The following is a 25,184-nucleotide window of genomic DNA, read 5'->3' on the forward strand; positions in this document are numbered from 1 at the left end:
CCTAGAGGAAAACTACAGTAGCTAAACATGCAACAGTTCCTCCGTTTCTTTCTTTTTCTTTCTCCGCCTACTTTTCCTCCCTGTCAGACCATTCTAGTGGCAAGTCGTTGAAGCAGTCTGGGGGAAAAAAGCAGAATTGCATAGATATTAATTTTTGGATTTATATGTAAAGTCTCTGGTCATAGTGTAGCTTTGTACTAACAGAATGTTCAAGTGTTTGTTTGTCTTCTTTTTTTAAATATTACCATGACACACACACACACACACACACACACACACACACACACACACACACACACACACACACACACACACACACACACACACACACACACACACACACACACACACACACACACACACACACACACACACACACACACATTTTTCTGCCTCTCACATCTGGATTGAATCAGAATCCAGTGATCCCCCAGCAGCCACTCTGACAGAGAAGTAGGTTAGAGCAGCAGTGTCGAATATCAAGCAAACTCATTAGAATATGTACAGGATGTGTTTCTGGAAGTCTGTACAGTATGTTTGTGCAAAAGAGGCCAATCATAGAAATCCATTGACGCAAAGAAATTAGCAGAATTTTTACTCTGCGTGTTTGTGCTCATGCAAAACAGTGACGATGCTGTATAGGTATGGTCTATGTAGACATGATTGCTGTCCTTGTGGATTAGTAAAAGACTGCCTTAAGTCATTAAAGCACCACAGAACAGTTTACAACCATTTCTTGAACTCTCCTCTTCCTTTCTTTCCTTCCTACAGTATATTTAAATGTAAGCCTCAGTGAAAAGAAACAAATCTGAGCTTTTCTTGTCTTAACTGTACAAAATCCACCACAACCTCTTCTTACTTCTCTACCAATGGAAACCAAACATGCAAGCAAAATCCAAGAAGAGAACACAAAATAGAGTGCTGTGAGGGTATAAAAAGATTGGAATAATCCAACTATGCATTGCAACGGCTTCTAGATCCAATGAAAAAAGCATTGGACAATTGTATCGTTGTATGGTGTTAAATGCTTTACTGGTCATGCAACAAGGTGCACTTAGATCAGACTCTTATGTTTATGTTTTAACACTTTTACCAAGATGATAAAGGAATAGAACTGTACCAAGAACAGAAACCGTGCACAGAGCCCCGCCTCTCTCTTTAGAGACTTCGGTCACCTTCTTGCACAATGCATTGGGTTTAGAGTTTGGGGAAATTTGGGGCTTTTTGCGTTGCATCAGCCTGCAACTATTTGCTGCACAGCACACACACATGCATCCCTGAGCTCTGATTGACATTGACGCTTACCGGCACAAACTCCATCCACTATTCATGCAGTGTACAGTATCTGCTTTGAACATGATGCCTTGGACTCCTGATGCACACACATACATAATCACACACATTTATGCACCATCTACTGTTGCACACTGTATGTATACACAACAGCACTGGTCCTAGGCAACCTGTAACCATGGTAACAGCTGCATATCGTGATGCTGAGAAAGCAGGCAATGTGCTGTTTTGATTGACAGGGCTGACGTTTGATGGGTGATGGATGAATTTATTTTCTTTTCACGGGAAATGAACTATACGAGTAAGCCATGCTAAAGTCCTATACAACATAAAATAAAAAATATCTTGTTTATTTACCCGAATAACTCTTTCATTTTCTAGTTTTAATATCATTAAATAGTTCCTGTAGCTTAAAATTCCTGTTGCATCCGTTGCTTGACAGGAAGAAGTACGCTTCCCAAGGCAGTGCCATGAGTTTATAAATCCGGAGAAATGTTTAAATCAGGAGAGAAGGAAATTTCACGGATTCCTTAACAGCACTGCATCCTGCCACGCAATATTATTAAAACGGCTATTCCAGCAGAGATAACGTTATACAGCTTTCTCTCACACACATGCTGCCTCTCGGTCTTCCACCCTCACAGACACACACACACACACACACACACACACACACAGGCATGTTAACTCCCCATTAAATGATCGAATCCTCGTTAAAGTAAAAAACGAACAAAATTTGCTGGTTTAAGGCTCCTTAAATGTGAGTATTTGTTGCTTTTCTCTGTTTTATATGATTGTAAACTCTGTTTGGATTTCAGACAGTTGGTCAAACAAAACAAGACATTTGAACATGTTGCCTCTGTTTTTAAACTTAAGTCTCTGACATTTATAAATACAATTAAAATAATCCTTAGTTGCAACCCTAATCATTTCTTTCTCTTTCCCTCTCACATTCTTACATGCAACTTTGCTTAATCCCTTTACTCTGTAAATAAGACACATTTTGTCCAAACATAAAGATCTTTCCATTTGATGTATATATTCTTCTGAAGAGGTCTGTCAACAGTTTTCTGAAGAAAAAGGCTGGAATTTGTCTGTATTTCTTAGAAAATCAAAGCACTTGAGGTACTTTTACATGTACAGTGGTGCTGAATTGTGTTGTGATCTATTGCTGGTCTTGACAGGAACTGTCTCTTATTCTGTGATTTGTCCCCTACAGGTCTTCCCACCCCTTCCTAATGAGGCCGAGATCGCACACACCAAAAAGCTCTTCCGACGCAAGAGGAATGACCGACGGTAATGACGCATGCAAGCTTACACGCACGCACGCACAACACACATACCCACCTCACTGAGAGGGAATGTTTTTTCTGTTGATGTCAGATGTCTGCGCACAGCCAGTCCTATAGCCTTAACATCTTTCCTCAGCCAAAGCAGTGTCAAGACAGGAATGCAGGCTCCACACTCCACTGCAGACAGGAAAAAGAAAAAAAAAAAAACATTAAGGAGACATTCAAGGTTTTTTCCTGTTTAATAGGTCACTCACCAAAAATTAAGCTAGTTATTCACTCACCCGTGTTTGCCTACAGTACTAGAGCTTTCTCTCTTCTCATTATGGATTTACTCCTCGTGCTTTGCGACATTTAACCTATCAATTTGTCCCCAAACTCTCAACTCTACCACTACATTTTGTACTGGCACATCTACTCTAATTGTACACACTGAAATTTAATTTCACCCAAGTCTGACTTCATTGAAACCACGTCCTTAAGAGAGAAAAAAAAAATCTCTCTCTCTCTCGTTCTCGTGCTCCCTGCCCTGATGTCACTGGAAAACTGTTCGTCAGTTGCTAAGAGACAGGCAAAGAGAAAATATTTGGGTTGTATTTGTGGTTAAAAAAGAGGAAATTGTAGCTATACCAAATGGACAACAGCACTTTCATCCTTGTTTTTAAGTAAAGAGAGTAATTGGTTCTGTCCAGAACTATTGTATTTATGTGCCATGGCCTGGCAAAAATAAAAGAACAAAAATATAAACTTGGACCAACAGCAGTTTGCTTTGGTTTGTTTTGTGAACTGGAAATTTTAACAAGAGGCCATCCTGTTTTCTTGTACGCTTCCAAGCACGCTTGTCAGTGCTTTACAGTTTGTATTTAAGGGGAAGTTTCACATACGTGTGTATTTGTCTGTTGTCGCACATGTGGGTCTAAGTATCATGACCTTTAGTAACGAAACAGAACCTGAACTTAAGAGTGTGGCCAGAAAGTCTGAGGCTGCTCTTTGTTTTTATCAAGTTATACGAACTGAAACTTTGACGTGACAAACAGACTTACAGGGTGGTGGAAATAGTCACGTGGATGTTTCACTTGTGTCACAGTTAATGACTTGCACAGGATCAGCTACACATTGACCAAAGATTTGGACCACCCTGTTTCACAGAGGCATGGCTCGTATCAGAGCATACTCCTTTCCCGCTACCAGACACCCCAGCCCAACCCTTTTTGCATCATTGGGACTAACTGAAAAATGTGAAACAAAGACGCTGCCTAGGATGCTCAAACAGCGCAGGAGTTAAATGAATAATGCTTACAGAAATACCAAATAATGAGAATTGTTGAGCTTAAAGGCAAATTCTTAAACTTAAATATCTAAGTCTTATCACAAGGTTGAATTACTTATATTCAGAAGCTTTGAATCGCGACAAATGCGATGTTAATTGGACTAAAAATGTAGTTTCTACTCAGGGACTCTTTAGTGATGAACTCAGATATTTGACATTTGTTCTTTTCCTGCAAATGTTACACTGGCTTCAGTGGGGGTATATGATTAGGACCAGGCTATAATTTGAACATTAGCATTGTATTGGCATCAATATCTTACATGGTTATATTCTGAGGTAACATACAGCCGAGGCAAAGCCCATTAACGTCACAAGGCATCGTACAGGTTGGCCAAATATATTCAGACTGCAGAGATGCAGACAGCAGGATTAGTGTGGGGAAAAAATGAAAGGAGAGATGCGGTGGAGGACAAGAAGACTGGATGGACATGAAAAGGGGATCAGTACAACTCTGTAAGCAGAATTTTATAAAGAGTGGAAAGAGAAATGAAGCCATGCCTGTTCTCACAATGCAGTTGTCAGCAGTTGGCTAAATGTTTCATATTATTTAATTTTTTTTACAATACGCAATAATTTGAGAGACAGGGAGATGGCAGAAATGAGGATCTTGAATCGAATACAGCTTTATTGTCCACGAAGTAATAAAACCCATAGCCACTGCATTTTTCTGTGCCATAAAGTACATCTTATTATGTTCTTTGTAGCCAGAGGCATCCTATAGCGCCTATCAAACAATCTGGGCTTTAAGCAAAGTTTTTCCATATGTGTAAAGGTTAGCGGAGAATGTTGAATGTCATCTTAGTTGTTAGTAAGGAAGGCTTTTATACACGTTTACAAGCAACCACAAAAACTATAAATGGGACGTGAAAGGCTCATTGCGACTAGCCACAAGAACGGTATAAAGATAAAACAATCCTTTATTAGTCCCACTGTGGGGACTTCTTAAGTGTTCATAAAAGGTATGAAAGTGTGGAAACTGAGAATCAGGCTTGACTTTGATATCGGTCACTGAACAATACTTTATTCCATACCAATTTTATTAAATCTATTTGATCAAAAATATATTATGGTACAAATCTTGATTTTTCAGCTCCTTTACACCTACGTGACACACACGTTAATCAAGCTTCTCGAAGTACAAGTTCTATACGAAGCCCTATAGAGACTCACCAGTTGACAGAAAATGGCATTCAAATATTGTCTTTTTAAAGCTTTGCATGTTTGCTCATCAAATATATAAACTGGACGTTTGTCTATCAAACTGCTAATCACGCTAATCTTCTTATGTCGATACTGTCTTCATGTTCCCCGAAAGAACAACAAATGGCCTGTGTCAATGAATATTCATTGTAATGAGAAACCACACAGCTAATGTTATATTCATGGTATGTTATTGTTTTGTACGGTATGTGATGTGAAAGAAAAAGGGCTAAAAGTAAACTGATGATGAAATATGGCGATGAATATTGATAGTTTTACAACATGTGCAAAGCGCGAGGGTTGTGTTGAATAAAGCACAAGAAAGAGAAACGGAGTGAGACTGTGACATTGAGTAAAGGAAAAGTGTAGGCTGGCTGCGGCAGCAAAGAAAAGAAAGGGGTGGTAGTGCATGTGTTTCTACTTTAGTATGCACGTCAAGCAGGGCTGAAATTAGTTGTGATTTACTGGAATGTGCTGCTTACCGCTCTCGGCTCCAAAACAGAAAATGGGCAAAGAAAAAGCTAGTATGCTCCTTGTTCTTTCCTTTCAGCGCTTTTTAAGATAAAGAAATGTTTGTTATTGAATAGCTTTCACACATCTAGACTTAATTCTGTCATTCTTACTAAAAAATATGAATTACAAATGAAAACGATTTTTTTTAACACTTAAAAGTACCTGCCTGGTTAAGCAGCCCGTTCTCACATACCTTTATAAAAAAGGGTTAAGCTCAACAATTGAGTAGTTAAGGGTGAGCTGCTGAGTTGAAAAAGATAATTTTTAAGAGTTTGCGTGGCACTTAACATCATAACATGGAGTAGCAACTCCAATCCCTTTTATGATCAAACATGCATTTATGCACTTGAGTTTAAGTATACAGCAGGTCTGTCTACTATGAACCGCCTGCTTTTCTGCATCTGGCCATGATGACTCAAAGATATTGACTGTAATCTCCAATTTATGCAGACATGTATGCACATACATTCAGTATGTTCCTAAGATATTGAATCTTGAAACTTGTTAAAACAGAATAATGCAAATGTTCAGTCAGGCAGCCAACCCCTGCCTCCCCACAGTCTAGTGTTGTGGCATGTATGAAGCTTTGACCGTGGTATTGACTGGCCTGCAGGCCTCTCTTCCCCCGGGGCAATTGATTTGCTAGTTTGGCTCAACCAATGGTCCACGAGTTCGCCATCCACATATATCCACTGCAACAGTCATGATCGATAAGCAGCGTCCTATCTCCTGACATGATCATATCTGCCAATTCATTTCACCTTTTTGGTTACCACTTCCTGTAGTTCTATGCATGATGTTTGAATGACATAGTTATCAACCTGTAGTTGTTTTTTTGTTTTTTTCCCCTGCTTTTTTCCTCCTTCTCTGTTATCTCCTTTAATCCCCTGTCTTCTTGACGCTATCTTCAAAAATTCCCCGGCGTTTTCTACTAATTGTTTTGCCACTCTTTACTCCACTCTCCATCCTTTCACTCGTCCGCATTGTGGCGCACCCTCCTCTCCTGCTTGTAGAACAGTTGATCAGTTCATCCGAGACCAGTTAACCATACTTCTGCCTACTGGCCCCGGGGGAAAGCGGCAAGTCTCAGCCAGGTTAGTGACAACAGAAGCCAGATCCTTTGCACAGAACGGGACCTGGATACATAATCAAAAATTGACAGTGATTGAAGTTATTCTACTTGACAAATACTTAGGGTCAGCTGATAATTGACGAGACAAGTACGAGGTGCTTTATTTTTTTATTAAATACTGGAATAGCTGAACGTAAGAGGTAGGTAGGAGGAAAATAGAGGGACTTAAAAACAGGGAACCAAGCCAGGAAACAGCCAACACTAATTTTAACCTGATTTATACCCTAATCATACCAGATTTATCCCCCCCCCCCCCCCCCCCCCCCAAAAAAAATAGTAGTTTCTCATTTGATTAGATGGATGATAGCACCAGAGACGACCTGTTTCTAAGTTACAAGGAATTGTGAGATGAAATTTCATCAGTGGCCCCATCATTCATCCTTAATGCAAACATCTCCCTGAATGCCTGATCGAGCAACACTCAAGCTACTGCGGAGCTCAGAGTCATTAAATGTGATTAACATTTTATTACTGTCTCACTTTCACCTCTCTGCATCACCAGCAGATCAGGAGAAGGGCTTATTAGAGCTGAGCCTAAACTAACAGCTAGTGTAAAGATCAAATTGATTGCCAGAGAAGTGTGTGTGTGTTAGAGACTCAGAGTTTTTCGGAGAAGATTATAAAATCACACCCACTGCAGTCATTAAATGAGGTCTCACGGATTCTGTCAGTCAATGTGAAGCTATCATACTTTAATTTATGATTAGGTAAAAACACTAAAACATTAAAATGTTAATCGGCAGCCTTGTAGTTATAAAAGTTTGCCAAAGAAAAGAAGAACAGACATTGAAGGATGCTGCTTTGAGTGCCTGACAAGAGGGTGTTCTCTGATCATTGTGTGCTATAGATGTTTTTGTGGGGCTGATGAACATACGACTAAGAAAGGAGCTGAGGATATTTGAGTTGGAGGCAGGCTGTTGGGTAGAGGAGAGAGTCAGAAGATGAACTGTCTGACAACCTCCCTGAGAGAGGGAAGCAGAGGGGCTAGACAAGACATAAACCAAGTGAACCACACACAAAATAGACTATAAATATACTTGGAAACATTCACTTTGTCTGTGCCTCTGTCACACACATTCATATGTACAGGGTTCGTATAAAGTCCTAGAAAGTGTTGCTATGTACTCTGTTACAGTCGGTTTACTGCTACATGTAACTTTAGGAAAAGCTATAATCTTGGTTGATGTTGTGAAATTCTCCCTAGGTTCAACATGTCCAGGTGTGTCTTTTTTGCTTCAGAAGCCTTTATTGGCGATTTTTCAATTCAAGATTCAAGATTCAAGAAGCTTTATTTATTATTGAAATTGAAATTATTGTGTAACAGTTTCGATACAAAGGCGGAAAAGGATCAGAGTAACAATAAGCATAAAAACATAAATCAAATCAAAATAAAGCTAACGTCATGGCAGAAAGTGCTGCTGTACTCTCTCTAACAGTCAGTCGCCAGCTGCAACGGACGGCACAGAGACAGCGAGGGCAGAGCACAGATGCGGAGATGTAGACCCCGGAAACACTGACCAATCAGAGCAGACTGGGCGTTTTCAGGAGAGGGGCTTTAAGAGAATCAGACAGAGATACATATATAGAAGCATGAGAAAAATTCTGTACAAGTAGAAACACAAAATACAAGCATGAACCTGAAAATTTCCATAACAGAAAAAAAACAACTAGGGTTTCAACTAATGACTGTTTTCATTACCAATATATCTGCTGATTTTTTTCCCCTCAACATTTCGTCTGTGAAATGTCACAATTTCCCAAAGCCCCAATTCAATGTCTTAAATTGTTTTTGTTTTTTTTGCACAGCCAACATTCCAAAACTCCAAAAAGAGATTAAATTGACTCTAATGCAAGAAAAGTATTATATACATACAATACACACAGTGCACATACATAGGCAGCCCTTCACTTAGTTCTTTTCATCAGGCCTAAAAATCAATGACTGAAATGTTTGCTGAACAAAGCCCTCCACTTTCTACCACTTTTAAAATCTTCTTTTTAATTTCGGCAAAGGTCGGTTAGGTCGGTTCACTTGAATTCCGAGGGCTCGATAACATCCATCAACTCTGCCATGTATCAGCGCTGTCGTCTTTCTGCTAAGATGTGTTTGACCCGCACATGCTGTGGGAATATATTAGTCCTCTTTTTAAGCTCAAAGAACATTTCCAAGGTTGTTCTTGCATTCATTTTTCGGAAAAGGATTTAGTTTACAAACTTAACTTTTAAGTATGATAGTGACGCACAGGTCTCGTTCACAAGGTGGGTTTTTTTGTAATGCAGTCTCAGAAATGTCTGGCTTTTTTGATTCATCTTTAATGTTTCAGTCTAAAAATCTGGCTATTGAAAGTTTGTTAAATCAGAAAAGTCAAAGAAAGGGCTTCTATGAAGAATAACGAAAACAGACATTGCAGTCTTGGCACTGATGAACTCGTAGGAAAGTTGCCTTTATTTTCTCATCAGCCCAGCCTTCACGAGGCTTACACAGCCCAGTGGATGTCACAGATTTTTCTTTCTATTCTGTTCTCTAAAGAAACCTTGTCCCGAGTATGCCAAGAGAGAGGAAACTTTGACTCTGTTTTAACTTACCAATGACCTTGTCACTATGTAAGCAGAAATATATATTTTTTTCAAAAGCATTGTGTTTCACAGACACATCTAATATGATTGTTTATGCTATATGCCATGCTAATGATGGCTTTATTGCTAAAACTATGCATATTTACTAAATAGTTAGCTCTCACTCTCTGCGATACACAGTAGTGTGACTGGTTTGTGTGTTCATGTGTTTTTATGTACAAGCATTCATATTCAGTCTCTATGTCCAGTGGAAGTATTGAGTCCTAATTGTTGAAATCTCTTGGAGCAAAGGTCTGCCAACACACAGGGTTCAACATTAAACATTTATATGTACTAGAATCACTTAAATTCAGACATGAGTATTGTAGCTGTCTATCAATTTCAAACATTTCCTAGATTTTGATGGTTCATCTAATTTGCTATTGGTTCAATTAGGGGTTTAACCAGTTATCTGTCTGCCAACATGCCCAGCTACTTGATTTCATCATTTATGCAAGAGTTACAGTCTAGCCCATGTGCTAAACTGTGAAACAAAAGCACGCACTTAAAGAAACTGTACAATGTCCTTAAATTTGTGCTTTTGTTTAATTGAATATATTTGACAGAAAGCAAAGACAGGGAATGTTTTCTATCATATTTGACAACTAGCTTCTTTCCATCCGCAGTCTCTGGCAGGTAAAATTAATCAAGTATGTGAACTACAGTAGATGTATTATGTACATATATGGTTCCTAAAACAGGCTCACTGACAGACAGGTTTGGCTTGTGACCCAAAATTAAATTAATAATTTTATTAGCCTTGATGGACAATCTGTTACAGATGAATTATATACAGCCCTATGACCACGAGATGCAAATCACCTTCATTCGCCTGCACAATTTCAAAAAATCTAAAGCACTAGTAGAGTGAGTGTATCTGAGCAAAGGTGTGCTTGTTGAGATTGTGCTGGTTCACAGACTGAGGCAGATAATAGGATGCCTCCTCGATGCCAGGGTGACTAATCCCCTGGACCATATGTCAGCTGCCTGTCGAGCCCAGGGCCAGTACAGCAAAAGGACAGAGCTATGCAGGACAGGCAAACACAGACATACTGTGCATCCACATGTAAGCAGCCATTGGGCTTTTGGATTTTTAGTTACTTAAAGATTGTACCAGTACATGATGGTTGGTTGATGGTTACTTAACAACAAGTTTTGAGGGTGGACAGAGGGGCAGGGAGTCCATCATGGTGCCAGGGTTACACAGAGGGGTGGCCAGAGTGTATCAGAGCAGTTTAAGGTACAAGCCAGCTGCTGCTACATCCTACTGAAGCTAACTGAAACCTGCTCTCATTCCAGGAGACAGCAGCGGCCTCAGGGGGGAGGAGGAGGCGGAGGGAAGAACCAACCTCAGCTGATACAACAGCAGTCACCACAGCACCAGAGAGATCAAACCCAACAACAAATTCCAAACCAACAGCAGCAGAATTTTACAGAACTGGGAGATAACAGAAACAGTAGTGCGGGTCGACCGCCTCGCCAGTATCAAGGAGGACATGGGCAGCAGCGCCAAGGAGGACCTCCGCACCACGGATACAGCCAGAACCGACGTTGGCACCACAATCAGAAAGGTCAAGGTCATGGACAGACAAATGCTACAAGTGATAAAGGAGTACCTCCAAGAACAACCAAAGACAAAGAGACTGAGAATGTAAAACCGGGTGACGAGCAGATTAGACCACCTCAAGACTACAGCAGCAAGAGTCCCAATGAATCGTTCAGACCTGAGTCAACACCCAATACAGAAGCGTTCCCACATCTGACAGTGGGGAAGGAATCTCCCATCCCACCAGGAAGTGGAAAAGAAAACGAGGGCCAGTCGGAGCAGCCCAAAATCAACTTGCTGCAGTCGTCAAAGGAGAGACTGAGGAGGAGACTAAAGGACAAGGTACCGAAAAGCTGCTTAGTGCCCGTCAGTCAGTATTAAGGCAGTCAGGACTAATGTGTGTATCTACACACACTCTACCATTTAGTCGTATAATTACTTTCATTATGTCCAGGCACACACGCACTGTCATTAATATACAGACATGTAGACACGTTCTTACGCTACCTTGCTTTAGTCATATGCTGCTTTGGCATTCAGATTGACACCCAGACGGGCAGGGAGGGGAGTACATGCTCTCACTGAGGAGGTGAAGAAACTAAAGCAGCATTATCTTAACAGTTTTTGATGTTTTCAACTGTGTTGCTGCTCCCAGCTTCCTCTTCCTCCTCTAACTCATTAGCACCAGGGGGGGGTTTGATTTGACAGCATGTGACTCCCGAGCAGGCAGCAAGGCAGGAATTAATAAACAGCAATGTCAGTGAATCAATGAATCCAGTCTCAGAGCCAGCTTTCGCTTTATAAGGTTGTACTGAACTCCAGCAATTAATATATTTATATTGCAACGTATTTAAGCAAATTTCAATTGATTTTTTCATAGTTCTTTCGGCACCGGGCTTTCATGTTAATTTGGTTCATAAGTTACACAGTGTGCTTTCTTAGTAATATTAATGCAGATCACTAAACCAAAATAACATCTAGCATATAGCACATGCCCCAAACCACTGTTTGGGTTTCACACCATATTGATGATGTCATGTGCTATTACCATGAAATGTGCATACATTAGTACAGTTATTCCCAACCAGGGGTACTTGAAATTACAGTTTATTTTGAAAAATATGTGCACAGTGAAAACCAAATGTTGCAATTGAAAGTATGTGAAAACTTGTTGGCAGAGAATTTCAAATAGATAGCTAACGGTAAATGATAAATGGTTGAGACAATCCCCCCTTCTGCTACTCTAAATGATAATAACAAATGCAAACTTGACCAAACTGACCTACTCAGTGATTGAGTATATAATATATAAATAAAATATAATATATTGTTTAAATATTAAAACAATACACACTTCTATGTAATCGCCATTGTTAAACAACATGCACTTTCAAAGCAATACAAATCGAGACATTCGGAGCATGACAAGTGAATATTATTAAATGTAAATAAATACAATGCATGCACTTTTCATCAGCACATTAGACTAGTTGCAGCCTTTAATCTGTCTATACACCGTGTGTAATCATGATTTTTTAACTACAGTAACTATAAAAGGCAGCATGCAAAGTCAGTGAATTAATCTACCTAGTGTAGGTTGTGGTCAAACCTACAGTACATTGAGACTGAATATCGTCCTTTTCCATCTCCCGCCTCAGGAAGAGGCACGTGTGGAGGCGTCAGGCTCCGGGTCACAGAGCATGGACCGGCTGGTGGACCTTCTCAACAGCATGAGGAGCAACAGCAGCGGGGTGGAGCAGCAGCTGGCCTCCTTCATGGAGGAGGCGCAGTGCTCGGCGCGGTCCGAAGAAACCCTGGCTCAGGTGGTCAGCACAATCTATTCCAAGGCCGTGTCAGACAGGAGTTTCGCCGCCACCGCTGCCAAGCTCTGTGACAAGATGGCGCTGTTTATGGTGGAGGGGACCAAGTTCAGATCGCTGCTCCTCAACATGTTGCAGGTGAGGGCGCTGGGAGGGGATTGGTTAGTTGCAGGTGCTGCTTCAAAGATACAGTTTGAGAAAGATATAGATATCGCTAGAGGAGACTGGCTACTCGTTGTGCAATAAGCAGTTGTCTTGATAATGAGCTGACGTTGCAGCTGCGCCACGGTTAATGAGTCATGACTGTCTCTGCTGTCTGTGCAGCACCACTGTTATGAATCTCAGTGGTGTTAACTTCCGTTTTTAATTAGAAAAAAGTGTAGCCTTGTGTAAATACTTTCATGCACTTAGATATTTTAATATATATGATTCGTATGCTTGTATTCCCCCCAAAAAAAATTGGAATTCAAAGCTCCATTACAGTTTGATGTGTCACAGGACTTATTTTAGTAGTCCTGAAACGCTAACTCAATCAATGGACAATTATGCAGTTTTGAGACTGAATCGTCATTTAGCAAGCAACAGGTCAACATTAAATATCTTTGGATCTATACTATTAGTCGGACAAATAAGATGTTAACCATGAGCTCTGGGAGAGTAGCATTTTCTACTTTTTTATGACATAAAATTATCATTAACTTTATCATTCCATTAACCAATAATGACCCTGAAGATTTTTGTATTTCGAATAAAAGTACCTTTGTCTTTTCTCCTTTCTTTCATGTCTAGCCTAATGTCTAAAGTCTATTGTTTTACTTCTAAATTCATGTGTAGCTGCATTTCACTCAAATATCCAATGAAATACGTTGGTTACTGTAAATAAGATCTCAAAATGCCTACCAGCCCTTGATAATGTAGATTTATTTTATAATTTTTTTTAAATTTGGGGCAAACCAGTGAATGTTTAAACAAAATCCTTTCTGTAATTTTAGTAGTTTCCTTCAACCATAGTTCTATGAGGAAGCCCTTTCAGCCAACTGTGTTTTATGTTGTAAATGTCAGTGGGCAAAGTAGCAAATCTAAACACCCAGGGGAGAGAGACCTGTCCCCCCCCTCCACCCTCCACCCCTTCACTTAACTGCACAGTTCCAGTCTCGCACCCAGGATGAAAACATCCTCTGAGCCGTTCTATATTTCACTGCCTCTCTCCCCCTCCTAGTCCCTCATGAGCTCTCTATTACCGCGCTCCCCTGTCTTATCGCCTCCCCTCACCCAGAACGACACGGGCCAGTGCCTCGCTACTTCTCCATGAACACTTCCCCTCTCTCCCTCTAACCCTGCTCCTCCCTTTCGACCCTTCTTCCATCCCTAGAGTCAGACAAGCCTCACCAGTGCAGCAGACAGTCTACAAGTAGGCAATCGTGCCATACATGCTGTTTTCAGAAAACATTCGAGGTCTAAATGTTAACCCACCTGCTGCCTTCTTTTCCCTCCCTTCACTCCTACTCCTGTTTCCTTCTCCTGCAGATGCTCTTTTCAGCTGCACTCCTACACTTTTCTTTTCTCCTCCCTTCTGTTTGTGTTTTTCTATCAAAACACCTCTTTCTGTAGATATTGAGATTGTTATCCCTGACGCAGCAGTAGTGAATCCTACCTTAATCCTTTTAGCCCCTTTTCTCTGCTTTTTTTTTTCATTCCCCCATTTTTTTGTAGCTGTGTGGTCGCCTCCTTTTATTTCTCACTTTAATTCCCACTTCTCAGTTAGCATGGACCCCCTGTTCTTCTTTGACATTTTGTCCTTTTGCTTTAAAACATTTTAAATGTCATATGTGGGCTAATGAAGGCCGTCATAATTGTTGTTGCTTCCAGACCCCTGGATCTCAATATGGGGCCAATTAGCCTGAGACCGCTCAGTGTATCAAAAGAGAGGCATCAGGTTTTGTTGTTGCTTTCATTAAATGTGGTCAGACTGTCACATATGGAAGATGCTATTTACTTACAGCTGAGAGGAGCATATTGCCTTTTTTCTGTTGGCACCTTCCTCATCTTTTTTTCTTAAATAAGCTTGACTTGTCTGTTTCTAATGCTTCAGTCATCTTATTTTGAGTGCTTTGCTATATGTTTATCCTCCCACTTTACTGGGTTGTTGCAAGAGTTGTTACAAGAGTTGTTGCTTGCGTGCGTGCGATTGTTTTTGCCATTCAAGGCTGCACACTCTGTGTATGTCTGTGAACAAGCAGGCCTTCAGTGCAGTTGTACGAGTCTGAGAATAAGCCCCTCGTGTATCTAGTGCACTTCAGCAACAGACATTACACTGGAAAAGCATTGAGTTGCTCTGACTGTTAATAAAGTTTCAGTTTAACCTGCCGTATAACATCTTTACAAGTGCGCATTATGCATTAACCCATATTAACCCCAACACTATCACCGCACTGACACAGTTCAGTGCTCTTCACTTTCAAACCAAGTTAACATATTCTCCTCTACTTCTGGCAGATAAAAGAAATTCATAAATTTGTTAAATGTGTTATTCAACTGCTTTTTGGCTTTAAGTACTTAAATCTGCAAGGTTAATATGTGTGCCACCTACAAAAACTCCCATCAGTGAGATAGCAAAGATGTTAACAGTGATTATGCTGATGAATTTCTGAAACACTTTAATATCCACCTACGTACAGCCTACTTCCAACTTGTTTTACACATTTTAAAAAGCCTGACAGACTGTAGTGTTTCAGTGTATTTTCAAAACTTAATATGCATCTGTATTTGTCTTTTGACCAACAGAGAGACTTTGCCCGTCGAGAGGAGTTCCAGCAATCCGATGTTGAAAGGTGGTTAGGCTTCATCACCTTCTTGTGTGAGGTGTTTGGTACCATGAGGAGCAACTCTGCCGAGCCATTCAGGGTGCTGGTGTGTCCCATCTACACCTGCCTACGAGAGGTGTGTATCTGGGTCTGGAATTTCATAATTTAAGGGGCAAAGCCACTTCACATGCAGCAGGGCAATTTTTTTAGGGCACTAAGGCCACATGCCAACAGGATTTAAAATTTCACTTAAGCAGATCCATTTCTATAAGCATTAATTCCTTTTTAATTAATTTAATTTAACACCATTTTTAATTCATACTTGAGATATATATATTAGAAAGTCCATAACATGAATGTATAGCACAAACTTAATAAAATAACGCTTAATTAGTAACATTCTCAATTCAGCATCTTTTTTCCCCCACAGTTAATGATAGAAGTAGCAAATGTGTGTAGGCCATTTTGCTTCATTCCTATCTTTAAGAAATGCCCATAAGAGTGAGTCATCTTGCTGCCTTCTCGTCTTTGTTGAGTGTGCTGTAAGATCGTGTAGCAACTTAATGCTTGTATTTTTAGTGTCACACCGACAGATATACAATTTTCAGAAGGGCATCAAGGCCAGACATACAGTTGCAATGACAGTTGTAGGCAATGTGAAATTCTTTCCCTGTTAAGATTTACACCTTTTTTGAGTATGTGAATTACCAATTAATCTGAATAGCTTGTCCATTCAGATCGATACGTGCACCAAGTTTCCTGTTTTGACCAGACCTAGTCTAGACTCGAGACACCACAGTGGGGTTTGGTTAGTGGTGTAAACAGTCAGGACACCATCAGTTCCAGGAAAAAGCGTGACCCAAGGTTCACTTCTCATTAGCTGGTCATGCTCTTTCATGCTCTCTCTCCCTTGGTCACCATGGAAACCATATAGGGTAGCCATAGCAGACTCACCGCGATACAGAAGTGGTTAACGACAGATGGGATATTGAAAGGGGAAGCAGATGAGGGGGAGGGGTGGAAAAGAGAGAAGATGACACTGTGGTCAGGTTGACAGTTAGCGCAGAGGAAGTTTACTGATGGCATGACAGGTAGAAGAGAAAAGAGAGGAAGAGGAACGATGATAGACTTTGGTAAAATCATTTTAATGTGTAGTTTGAGAGGTAGAGAAGAAATAAAGCCAGGCTAAGAGGCACATGTCGGGTAATTTCACTACATGTCCCACACCTCTGCCCGTCTGGCACTCAACACACACCCAGTGTCTGGCTAACACACAAAACAATCGACACACAACAAGACATCCACACCCTGTCTGAGTCTATGCCGAGGGCATATTCTCAGCTTGTTACAGGGCTCCACAGCATGACAGAGGGTGTAGACACACTATAACACACCTCCATATCCTGTGAACAATGTAAAAATATTTGTATAACTAGAGACCATTAGATAGGATAAAAACCAGCCGCCAAATCGAGCCGGGGCGCAAAGTGGTGGGGCAATGGCCCCTTGCCTAATTTCTACCCCTCTACTTACAGCACCGTTGCTTAGACCACACGTATTTGAACTGTAATCTCAACCACACACCTGTAAAGTTTCCGGACTGCATCTTGTACAGTTATGACGCTCTCTCCACAGTCAGACAAAGGCCTGGAAAAATACTTCCTCTGTGGTAGTTCCCTCTACAGTAAGCATCTCTAGGACATTTATCACACACACACACACACACACACACACACACACACACACACACACACACACACACACACACAGACACACAGACACACAGACACACACACACACACACACACACACACACACACTACCAGCATTGCTGTTGTGGCTGGTAACTAGAAATAAGCATGAAATTAAATGCATTTCTTCTATTTATTTTTTTTTAAAACCATTGACTACTAATAATTAGACTCATTAGTTCTCTGTCCATGGTGCTGAAATAAGCGCCGAAATAGATACTATGAAAGACTTTTTCACTGCTCTCTGTAAGTCGTGCATTACGCCTACATGCAAACATTAGGTACTGTGAATGTGAGTGAGAGCTGATAGCTAAAACAACGGCCCTGACTTTGACGCCGCTACACCCACCTTGTTTTGATGTTGGGGCATCAAATGAGGACCCAACGACCAAAGCAAGGCCTGTTTAAATCGTCCCATCTCTTTCATTAATTTATTCTGTACATCACGAGTTGACGCACCGTGCATTCACATCAAATCGGTGGAGTCGATTAAATCGCCCGGAACGCGAGTATCTCGTTGCTTGCTCACATTTGTCACATTTTTGATCATGCTTCATTCACAGGTAACCCCCAGCTCAGCCTACACTGCTGTTTTGCTAAATGGAAGTTATGCTAGTACTAACCAGGAATCTGAGTGCTTCTAAGGGCGCACTCACACTGTCCGTCTGTACCGTGCCCCGGGCTTTACGGTACTTGCTCCCTCTCCCCCCGCGGACCAGGCCTGTTTTTGTGCGTCATGTCCGACTGTTTTTGAATATTTTCATCCAACCAAATCTGCAGTAAACACTCCACCTCCGCATCACACCAATGTGAACCTTTCGCCGCCATTGTTTTAAATGTAAGCGCATGGTCCGTCTCTTTTTTTTCTATGTCCGAACAGGCGCGCGTAAAATGACGCCAGAGCTGCATTAGGCCTCTTGTTTGTGCTCGTACACGTGCTTGTACATGTGCAAACGTGCTCTACAAAAGACCACCTCTCCCAAACAGTCCGTGACCAGCAAGCGGGCCGCAGCTAGGCGCGGTGCAGTTGCACTCACACTGGTCAAACGAACTAGGCTTTACCCGTAAAACCTGTTTGGGCACGGTACGGATGGACAGTGTGAGTGCGACCTAAAAGAACGGACATGAGCTCTCAGATGAAGTGTGTGGCTCTTAAAAGAGCGGTTATGTTGTAGTGAGATCAGACTGTCAGTGATTTAACCTCCGTAGCTGCACAGGGTGCTCCCGGGGCTCCAGTAGATCAGACCGGGAAACACTTCACTCTGCAGTTACGGCTTTCTTCTTCTGGATTTCTGGCAGAGTAGATGCCCAAAGGCACGTTGCTGTCATCCACAGTTTATAGTTATATCCATTATATTATATCCATAGGTTCCTATGGATATAATATAATGGATAGTCTGGTTTCCCCCAAGGACTCGAACAATGGCGGCTTTGGGGAGCCCAGTGAGCCCCTGGAGGTTTCACAGAGAACTTTGATGTTGCTGTCCGCAGTCTCAATGCTGATTGGCTGTCGCAGCACAGCTTAAGGCGTTTTCGCTTGAAAAGTTTAAATTTTTTCAACTTAAAGCGACACGTATGATGAAGCAATGGGCGCTTCATCTTATCGCTCGGAATGTGTCGCCCGAAGCGACGTCACTTGTCACTGTGCCATTTACATTGATTTTGACTGGCAGCTTGACGCTTTCATTGCCTCCATGGCTTTTGGTGTGAATGCACGATCAGTCAATTTTCGAATGTTTACAAATCTCACGCCTCTCCCCTTCTACCACTGAGCTTCTCCGCTCCGTTCTCGTCAGTGCGCGTTTACCTGAGTCCTGTGAACACGCCCGTGTCTTCTCTCATCAATAAACAGCATGGTGTACACGCTACACAGATGTAGGCTTGCTAACTTACTCATAGATAGCAACTGCTAACGTCATTTAGCGTATGCCTAGCTTGAGGCGTATGCCTGTCATATTGTAACATGCGCAAGCGGGGAGGAGGGGATCTGTGGCGTGTGCACAAGCTGTGCATGACAGTCAGCTCTGCACATAGTGGACAAGATGACACAGGCGCTTTGGATTTTTGCAAAACAAACAACAGGCTCTACGTGCACGTAGAAGCGCATTTCTTTTCCCTAAGATTGGATGATTTATGTTGTTCTATCGGAGTAGAGTGTCAGCTTCAGTATTTATGATCAAACAAATGTTGCCGACTGTATGTTTAACATAGTATAGAGATATGATTAGCTGTGCTTAATGTGACTTTACCGCCCTGGAAGAAAAAATAAAAGATGAAATGTGACAGCTGGTCCCCAGTGGCTTTACCAGTATTCCACTGCCAACCAACTGACGCACCCAACCGTTTCCCTCCTGGCTTATGTAAAGTTATAGGCTACTCAAATAGAAATGTATAGAAAATTAAGTTGCCATTTCAAACTCCTGCAGTGTACCATAGGAATGCATTTGCTCCGAAGCTTTTAGAACGTCTACGTTGCAACTTGCCAGTTATATGGTGCCCCCCTGCTGCATGATATAGCTGTCACACGCTCAAAGGCACTTAGAGAAGGTAAAGGGTATTCAGTTGCTTGTTTTGACATAATCACAAGGTAATAAAGAAGGCCTATCTGTGACTCGCTGCTGATGACATACTCCACTTGACCCGAAGCCTTGCCGCTGAGTGGTCATAATGGTTTATTCAAAGTATATTAATATTAGACATGTCTACATTGCACCAAAATCAACAAGGCATGTCCTTGGGTCCCCAGCAACACACCTGCGAAAGTAAATCAGTTTGTCTATTTTCATATCTGGAGAACTGTTCAACATGCTCACCAAGTAGGATGTGTGTGAATTTGTGTGTGTGGTTGGGGATTGGAAATTAGCACCAGCTAAATGCTGGTTACATACAGTTAGTGACTAGATTTTGCTTCACTCACAGGCCAAAAACACAATGGGAGATGTTGGAATCCCTCAGCCACAGTGGCAGGTGGACAAAAAAGTTCATTTCCCACCCTGGTGTGGTTGCTAGTCATGTGCTTGGTCGACATTCTCCATTTCTCAGAGGAATTGTTCCTGATTTTTATCCGTCTGCTGTTTTGTCTTTCCTGTTGTAACATGTAGTTGATGGATTCCTGCTATAAGCTATGTGCCATTATGTGCGCTCATCTGTGTGTCTCCATTTGAAAGTACCTGTGTGTGTGTGTGTGTGTGTGTGTGTGTGTGTGTGTGTGTGTGTGTGTGTGTGTGTGTGTGTGTGTGTGTGTGTGTGTGTGTGTGTGTGTGTGTGTGTGTGTGTGTGTGTGTGTGTGTGTGTGTGTGTGTGTGTGTGTGTGTGTGTGTGTGTGTGTGTGTGTGTGTGTGTGTGTGTGTGTGTGTGTGTGTGTGTGTGTGTGTGTGTGTGTGTGTGTGTGTGTGTGTGTGTGTGTGTGTGTGTGTGTGTGTGTGTGTGTGTGTGTGTGTGTGTGTGTGTGTGTGTGTTGCAGCGGCTGGGCTCTGTTGTTGCAGGATTATGTAACAACTGAGGTGTGTTTGAGTATACATGACAGCTGTACATAGGACAGAGCAAAAACAGTGAGCAGTGACCTCATCCATTCATTAGTCGAGTCACGAGCCAATAGTGTTTTTTAAAACGCCACAATCCACATAGATGCACTTAGATAATCCTCCACTTACAGTGCATTAAAGCACATCCTAAAATAAATGTTTACTTGACAAAAGACAAAAAGAACAGACATTTCTGCATCAGAAGAAACAGGCTTGCACGGCAAAATAGTCGTGAAAAATCAAATGTCAGGTAGCAGTGCACTCTAATTAATAAATGAAACCATCAGTTTACTGAAGCAAATGGCCTGCATGTGACCCACAGACGCCTTCATCAAGGTATTGGTTTGCAGTAGCACACTGCAGAAAGCATGCACATACACTGGTGGTGATTTCAGGGGCTATTTATATTGTGCCTTGGTATCCTTTCAAAGTCAACATGGACACTCATTTTCTAAGACAATCAAATTTGACCGTATATTAGGGAAATGATTATGCACATTTTACTTTTTGTTTTGTTTGTATGCCTCTTTGTAAAGTACAGAAATAGGGTAACATTATGTAATGTAACAAAGGGAAGTTCTGGTCCTGACACCAGACCTGCAGTTGCTATGCAACTATTGGAAACAGTGTTGAAGTTGGAGCAGTCATAATTTAAACTTTGAGCACTCTTAGTACTCATTAGTACTCTGATGAAACATGTTTTTCTCTCAGCACTCGTACATAATTTCCTTTTTTTCGCCAGGAGTATTTCCAGACAGGCAGCCAGACAGGTTTCAAAATATACATACGTTTGAGTAATGAAGTCAGATGAAGGCTCAGCATAATATTTAACTGACTTTGCGGAGTCATTTTCTTCCATTCAGCAATACAAGATGATCATGGCTGTCCTAGGTTGTTTTTTTGCCTTTTATGTAGCTGATCAAATGTCTTTTGAATGAAAATACTGTAAATGGAAATCACACGGAATAACAAGGTTTCCCCGTGCAGAGCGCTTGTTTCTTGATGATGTAACTAACAAGAGATTTGGCTGTTTTCAGCTTTAGCAGAGAGACTGTTTTAACAACTACTGTAAGAAAAAATGCAGGTAATATGGAGCGATTGAATGTATGTTATGGTGCAGGAGCGACAGAGGAGAGCTCTCGTATTGGAGAACAGACAGAGAAAAGAAAAGCTATCACAGTGGATAGGAGAACTGGTTATAAATGAGTATAGATTAGACCATTTAAAACGTATTGAGCAAAAACTTCACCCTGGGCTCCCCAGAGAACTCATTATGAGCTAATCCTCCTTGTCACATAGCTCTCCTTCTCTGGGATCGACGATACTTTAGTTCCCACATCAAACAGCCACACTGTCACCACACCCGTCTGAGCATACTGAGGAGCTGACGTCTGCGCAACTGCCGGGCTTGAATGATAGGTGGAATACCATTAATCTTACAGCGTGAAAATAACAGACCAGCTCACTTTGAGTGTGGATCATAGCATCAGATAGTGGTGATGTTATGATGAATTGTTTCTTTTTTAGTTATGAAGATTCAGACGTCATTTCCATTACAGTGTTTTTCTTTTTCTTTTAGTGCTTACGTAAAGCAAAAGCTTCAGTTTGTCTGTGCATTGAAACTGATTGGTTGTTATTTGGCTTGTATGTGCGCGGTAGGTGGACTCCTTTCAGTTGGACGGGGCACCTCTATATCATGCCAAATGAAAAACAAAAACAAAATCACAATTTTTTAGTTTTATTCCCGTTGATTCAAACCAGCAATTTACACGTTCAGATGTTATGGAGCAACATTCTCATTCATATGTGGTTGTGTTTCTGGCCGCCTGCTGCATTCAAGTGTAATATTTACTCTCTTTTAGCTCAGGTTTAAGGCTCTGCTGAGAGGAATATCTGACTCTTAAGCTGTTAAATGCTCCACTATACTCACCAGTGTTACTAACCAAACTTTTTTTTCAACACACTATGATTATTATTTTGTTTTCTAACTTTCTTTTACACTATACTATAACTTCTTTCAACATACTTTATTATTATTAGGGGTGGGACTTTAACATGTTAATTACGATTAATTAATTACAGAGATAATAATGCGACAAATAAATAGCGCAATTTATTTTTGCACTCACTTCTAATTGTACGAGTTCCCGCCCGACCCGTAATACTGACGCACAGGACGAAATAAAAGAGAAATGAAACCGATGAGAAGCACGATGATGAGTTGTTGCTGGGTTCAGTGGGCGTTCAAGTGGAAACATGGACAAGGGCGCGGCTGTGTAAAAATTGAGAAAGAAAGAATTCACCTCCCACCGGAGCTCTTCAGCCTCCGCTCCACCCCAATGCTGAACATGCTGCAGCTAACGTTAGCACAGACAACGCTCCTAGGAGGGACTGTCATTAGCCGATGGATCATTTTTTCTAATACTGTATATTAAGTGATATATCAATATCTATTTAAATTGAAAAATGTTGCTACTTGTGTCAAATATTGATATGCGATTAATCGCTATTAATTAATTACAAAGCCTCTAATTAATTAGATACATTTTTTTAAACGTGTCCCACCACTAATTATAACAGATCCTGCTTCTAAACACTGTCTAGTTAGTTTAGTTTTTCCATAACTGTGTGCCTGTATCCTGCATTTTAAGTCAGTTTAGTAGGTCATAAAGATGTTTTTTTCTTTAAAAATCATAAAATGTCATAGGATAATATGTGGAAAAAGCCTCATAGTATAGTAAGTCATAAAAATGTAAAAATCCTGCTCTAGCCATGCGCCACCCCTCACCTAAACCAAACAGAGTATTTCCAACAAAAAGATAAGTGAGAACGCATCTGACACGGAAAATTCCCGATTGTGTGCTAAAAAGAGACAGTATTCCTTTTCCCCCCTCAGGTTAATCAAAGTAGCGCTTTGGAAACAGACTTGTGACGAGTCAAAAAAAGTTGTATTTCACCCATTTGGGGGGCGTTAATCTGACATTAAATGCTCAGTCTAGCATGGGAAGCTCTCTGTCGTTCTCTTGGAATGGAACTGGCCCTTTTTGTTTTTTGAAGGTGCCAGTTGTATGCCCATCTGTGCATGGATCCAGTGTTGGGGGTGGAAAGCCAACTAGAATGTTTACCAGCTATACGGTTTGTTTTTGGCTACACTGCGTGTTTATGTGGATATACTATACAGTGTGCATTATGCCAGCCTTGATGTCTGATTGTTAGCTTGCTTGCCAGGATGAAAGCCTGGTGTGTTGTCTTCCAAGATTTAAAATGTTAATGTAGAAAATATTTACAATTGGGATTAAGCCTTTTTCTTTTTTCCTTCTCTTGTGAACTGATTAACACACACAAACACTTGCATTTGCTTAATCTCCCCATGTGGCCTACATCCAAATATGTATATTTATATATCTGCTAGGCTTTGGTAGCATTTTCTCAATCACTTTTTGTGCAGCCCTTTTCAGTATATTCACACAGTGTCTGTTCTTGTCCTTTTTAGCTGTTGGAGTCCACAGATGTTAAGGAAGACTCGGTCCTGTGCTGTTCCATGGAGGTATGCCCCCCCACGCATACAGTCACATACACAGTTGCTACTTGTTACTTTGTTTAAAGCAAAAGCCTGGTTTAAAATGCCAGATAACAAAATTAAATGCAGTAAAACATCTGAATGCATGTATGTAAGAAACACGTTCTAATAACAGACGTATATGAAAGCCATGATTTTTTTTTTTTAATGCACAGTACATGCAGGAGCAGTCCCCCGCATGTGCTATCTCAAACACATATATTTGATATTCTATGGTAGTCTCCTGAGGGTTATGAATAATAAAGTAGCGTAGGTGAATTTAAGTAGAACTATGGATTTAATCAGACTTGGGTCTCTGTAGAAAAGAAGCAATGATATGGAAATAAGTGTGAGAGGTAAAACAACAGAGCAACGACAGGTGAGCTCTGGTTGGTAAAATATTTCCAGATGCTCACAAACAACCACATACTTTGCAGTCTTGATTACACCCCACCACCACCACCACACCCACACACAGGGCTCTATGGCCAGAGGGTGTGTGAACCTCTGTTGTCTGACTGCAGCCACAGTAAAAAGGTGTCAGACACTGTGTCTGGCTCTATAAAAGGGACACACACTTTCTTTGACCTCCTGCCTCCTCACTTCCACCCCCTATCCCCTTTTCTCTCCTCCAGCTGCAGAGCATGGGGCGTCTCCTGGAGGAGCAGCTACCAGAGATGATGACAGAGCTTCTAGCAGCCGTCAGGGACAAAATGCTTAGTCCGGCCGAATCTCAGCTGACCCGCTCTCTCCTAATGGAGGTCATCGAGCTGCATGCACACCGCTGGAGCCCCCTGGAGGCTCTAA

The 25,184-nt window shown here is 41.2% G+C and overlaps 1 protein-coding gene across 1 annotated transcript in view; it reads left to right on the forward strand.

The window, feature by feature from the left end:
- ctif (CBP80/20-dependent translation initiation factor) overlaps window positions 1-25,180 on the forward strand; it is a gene marked incomplete at its 3' end in the record, with an annotated part of 53,452 nt that extends 28,272 nt beyond the window's left edge. The window contains exons 8-14 of the mRNA XM_083930145.1: window positions 2,513-2,589; window positions 6,639-6,719; window positions 10,673-11,261; window positions 12,578-12,877; window positions 15,524-15,679; window positions 24,312-24,365; window positions 25,013-25,180. Coding sequence (XP_083786271.1) covers window positions 2,513-2,589; window positions 6,639-6,719; window positions 10,673-11,261; window positions 12,578-12,877; window positions 15,524-15,679; window positions 24,312-24,365; window positions 25,013-25,180 — 1,425 coding nt within the window. The remainder of the gene's footprint in view (window positions 1-2,512; window positions 2,590-6,638; window positions 6,720-10,672; window positions 11,262-12,577; window positions 12,878-15,523; window positions 15,680-24,311; window positions 24,366-25,012) is intronic.
- Between the last annotated feature and the right edge of the window lie 4 nt (window positions 25,181-25,184).

This window comes from Echiichthys vipera, assembly GCF_963691815.1.
Source record: "Echiichthys vipera genome assembly, chromosome: 16".
Taxonomy (NCBI): domain Eukaryota; kingdom Metazoa; phylum Chordata; class Actinopteri; order Perciformes; family Trachinidae; genus Echiichthys; species Echiichthys vipera.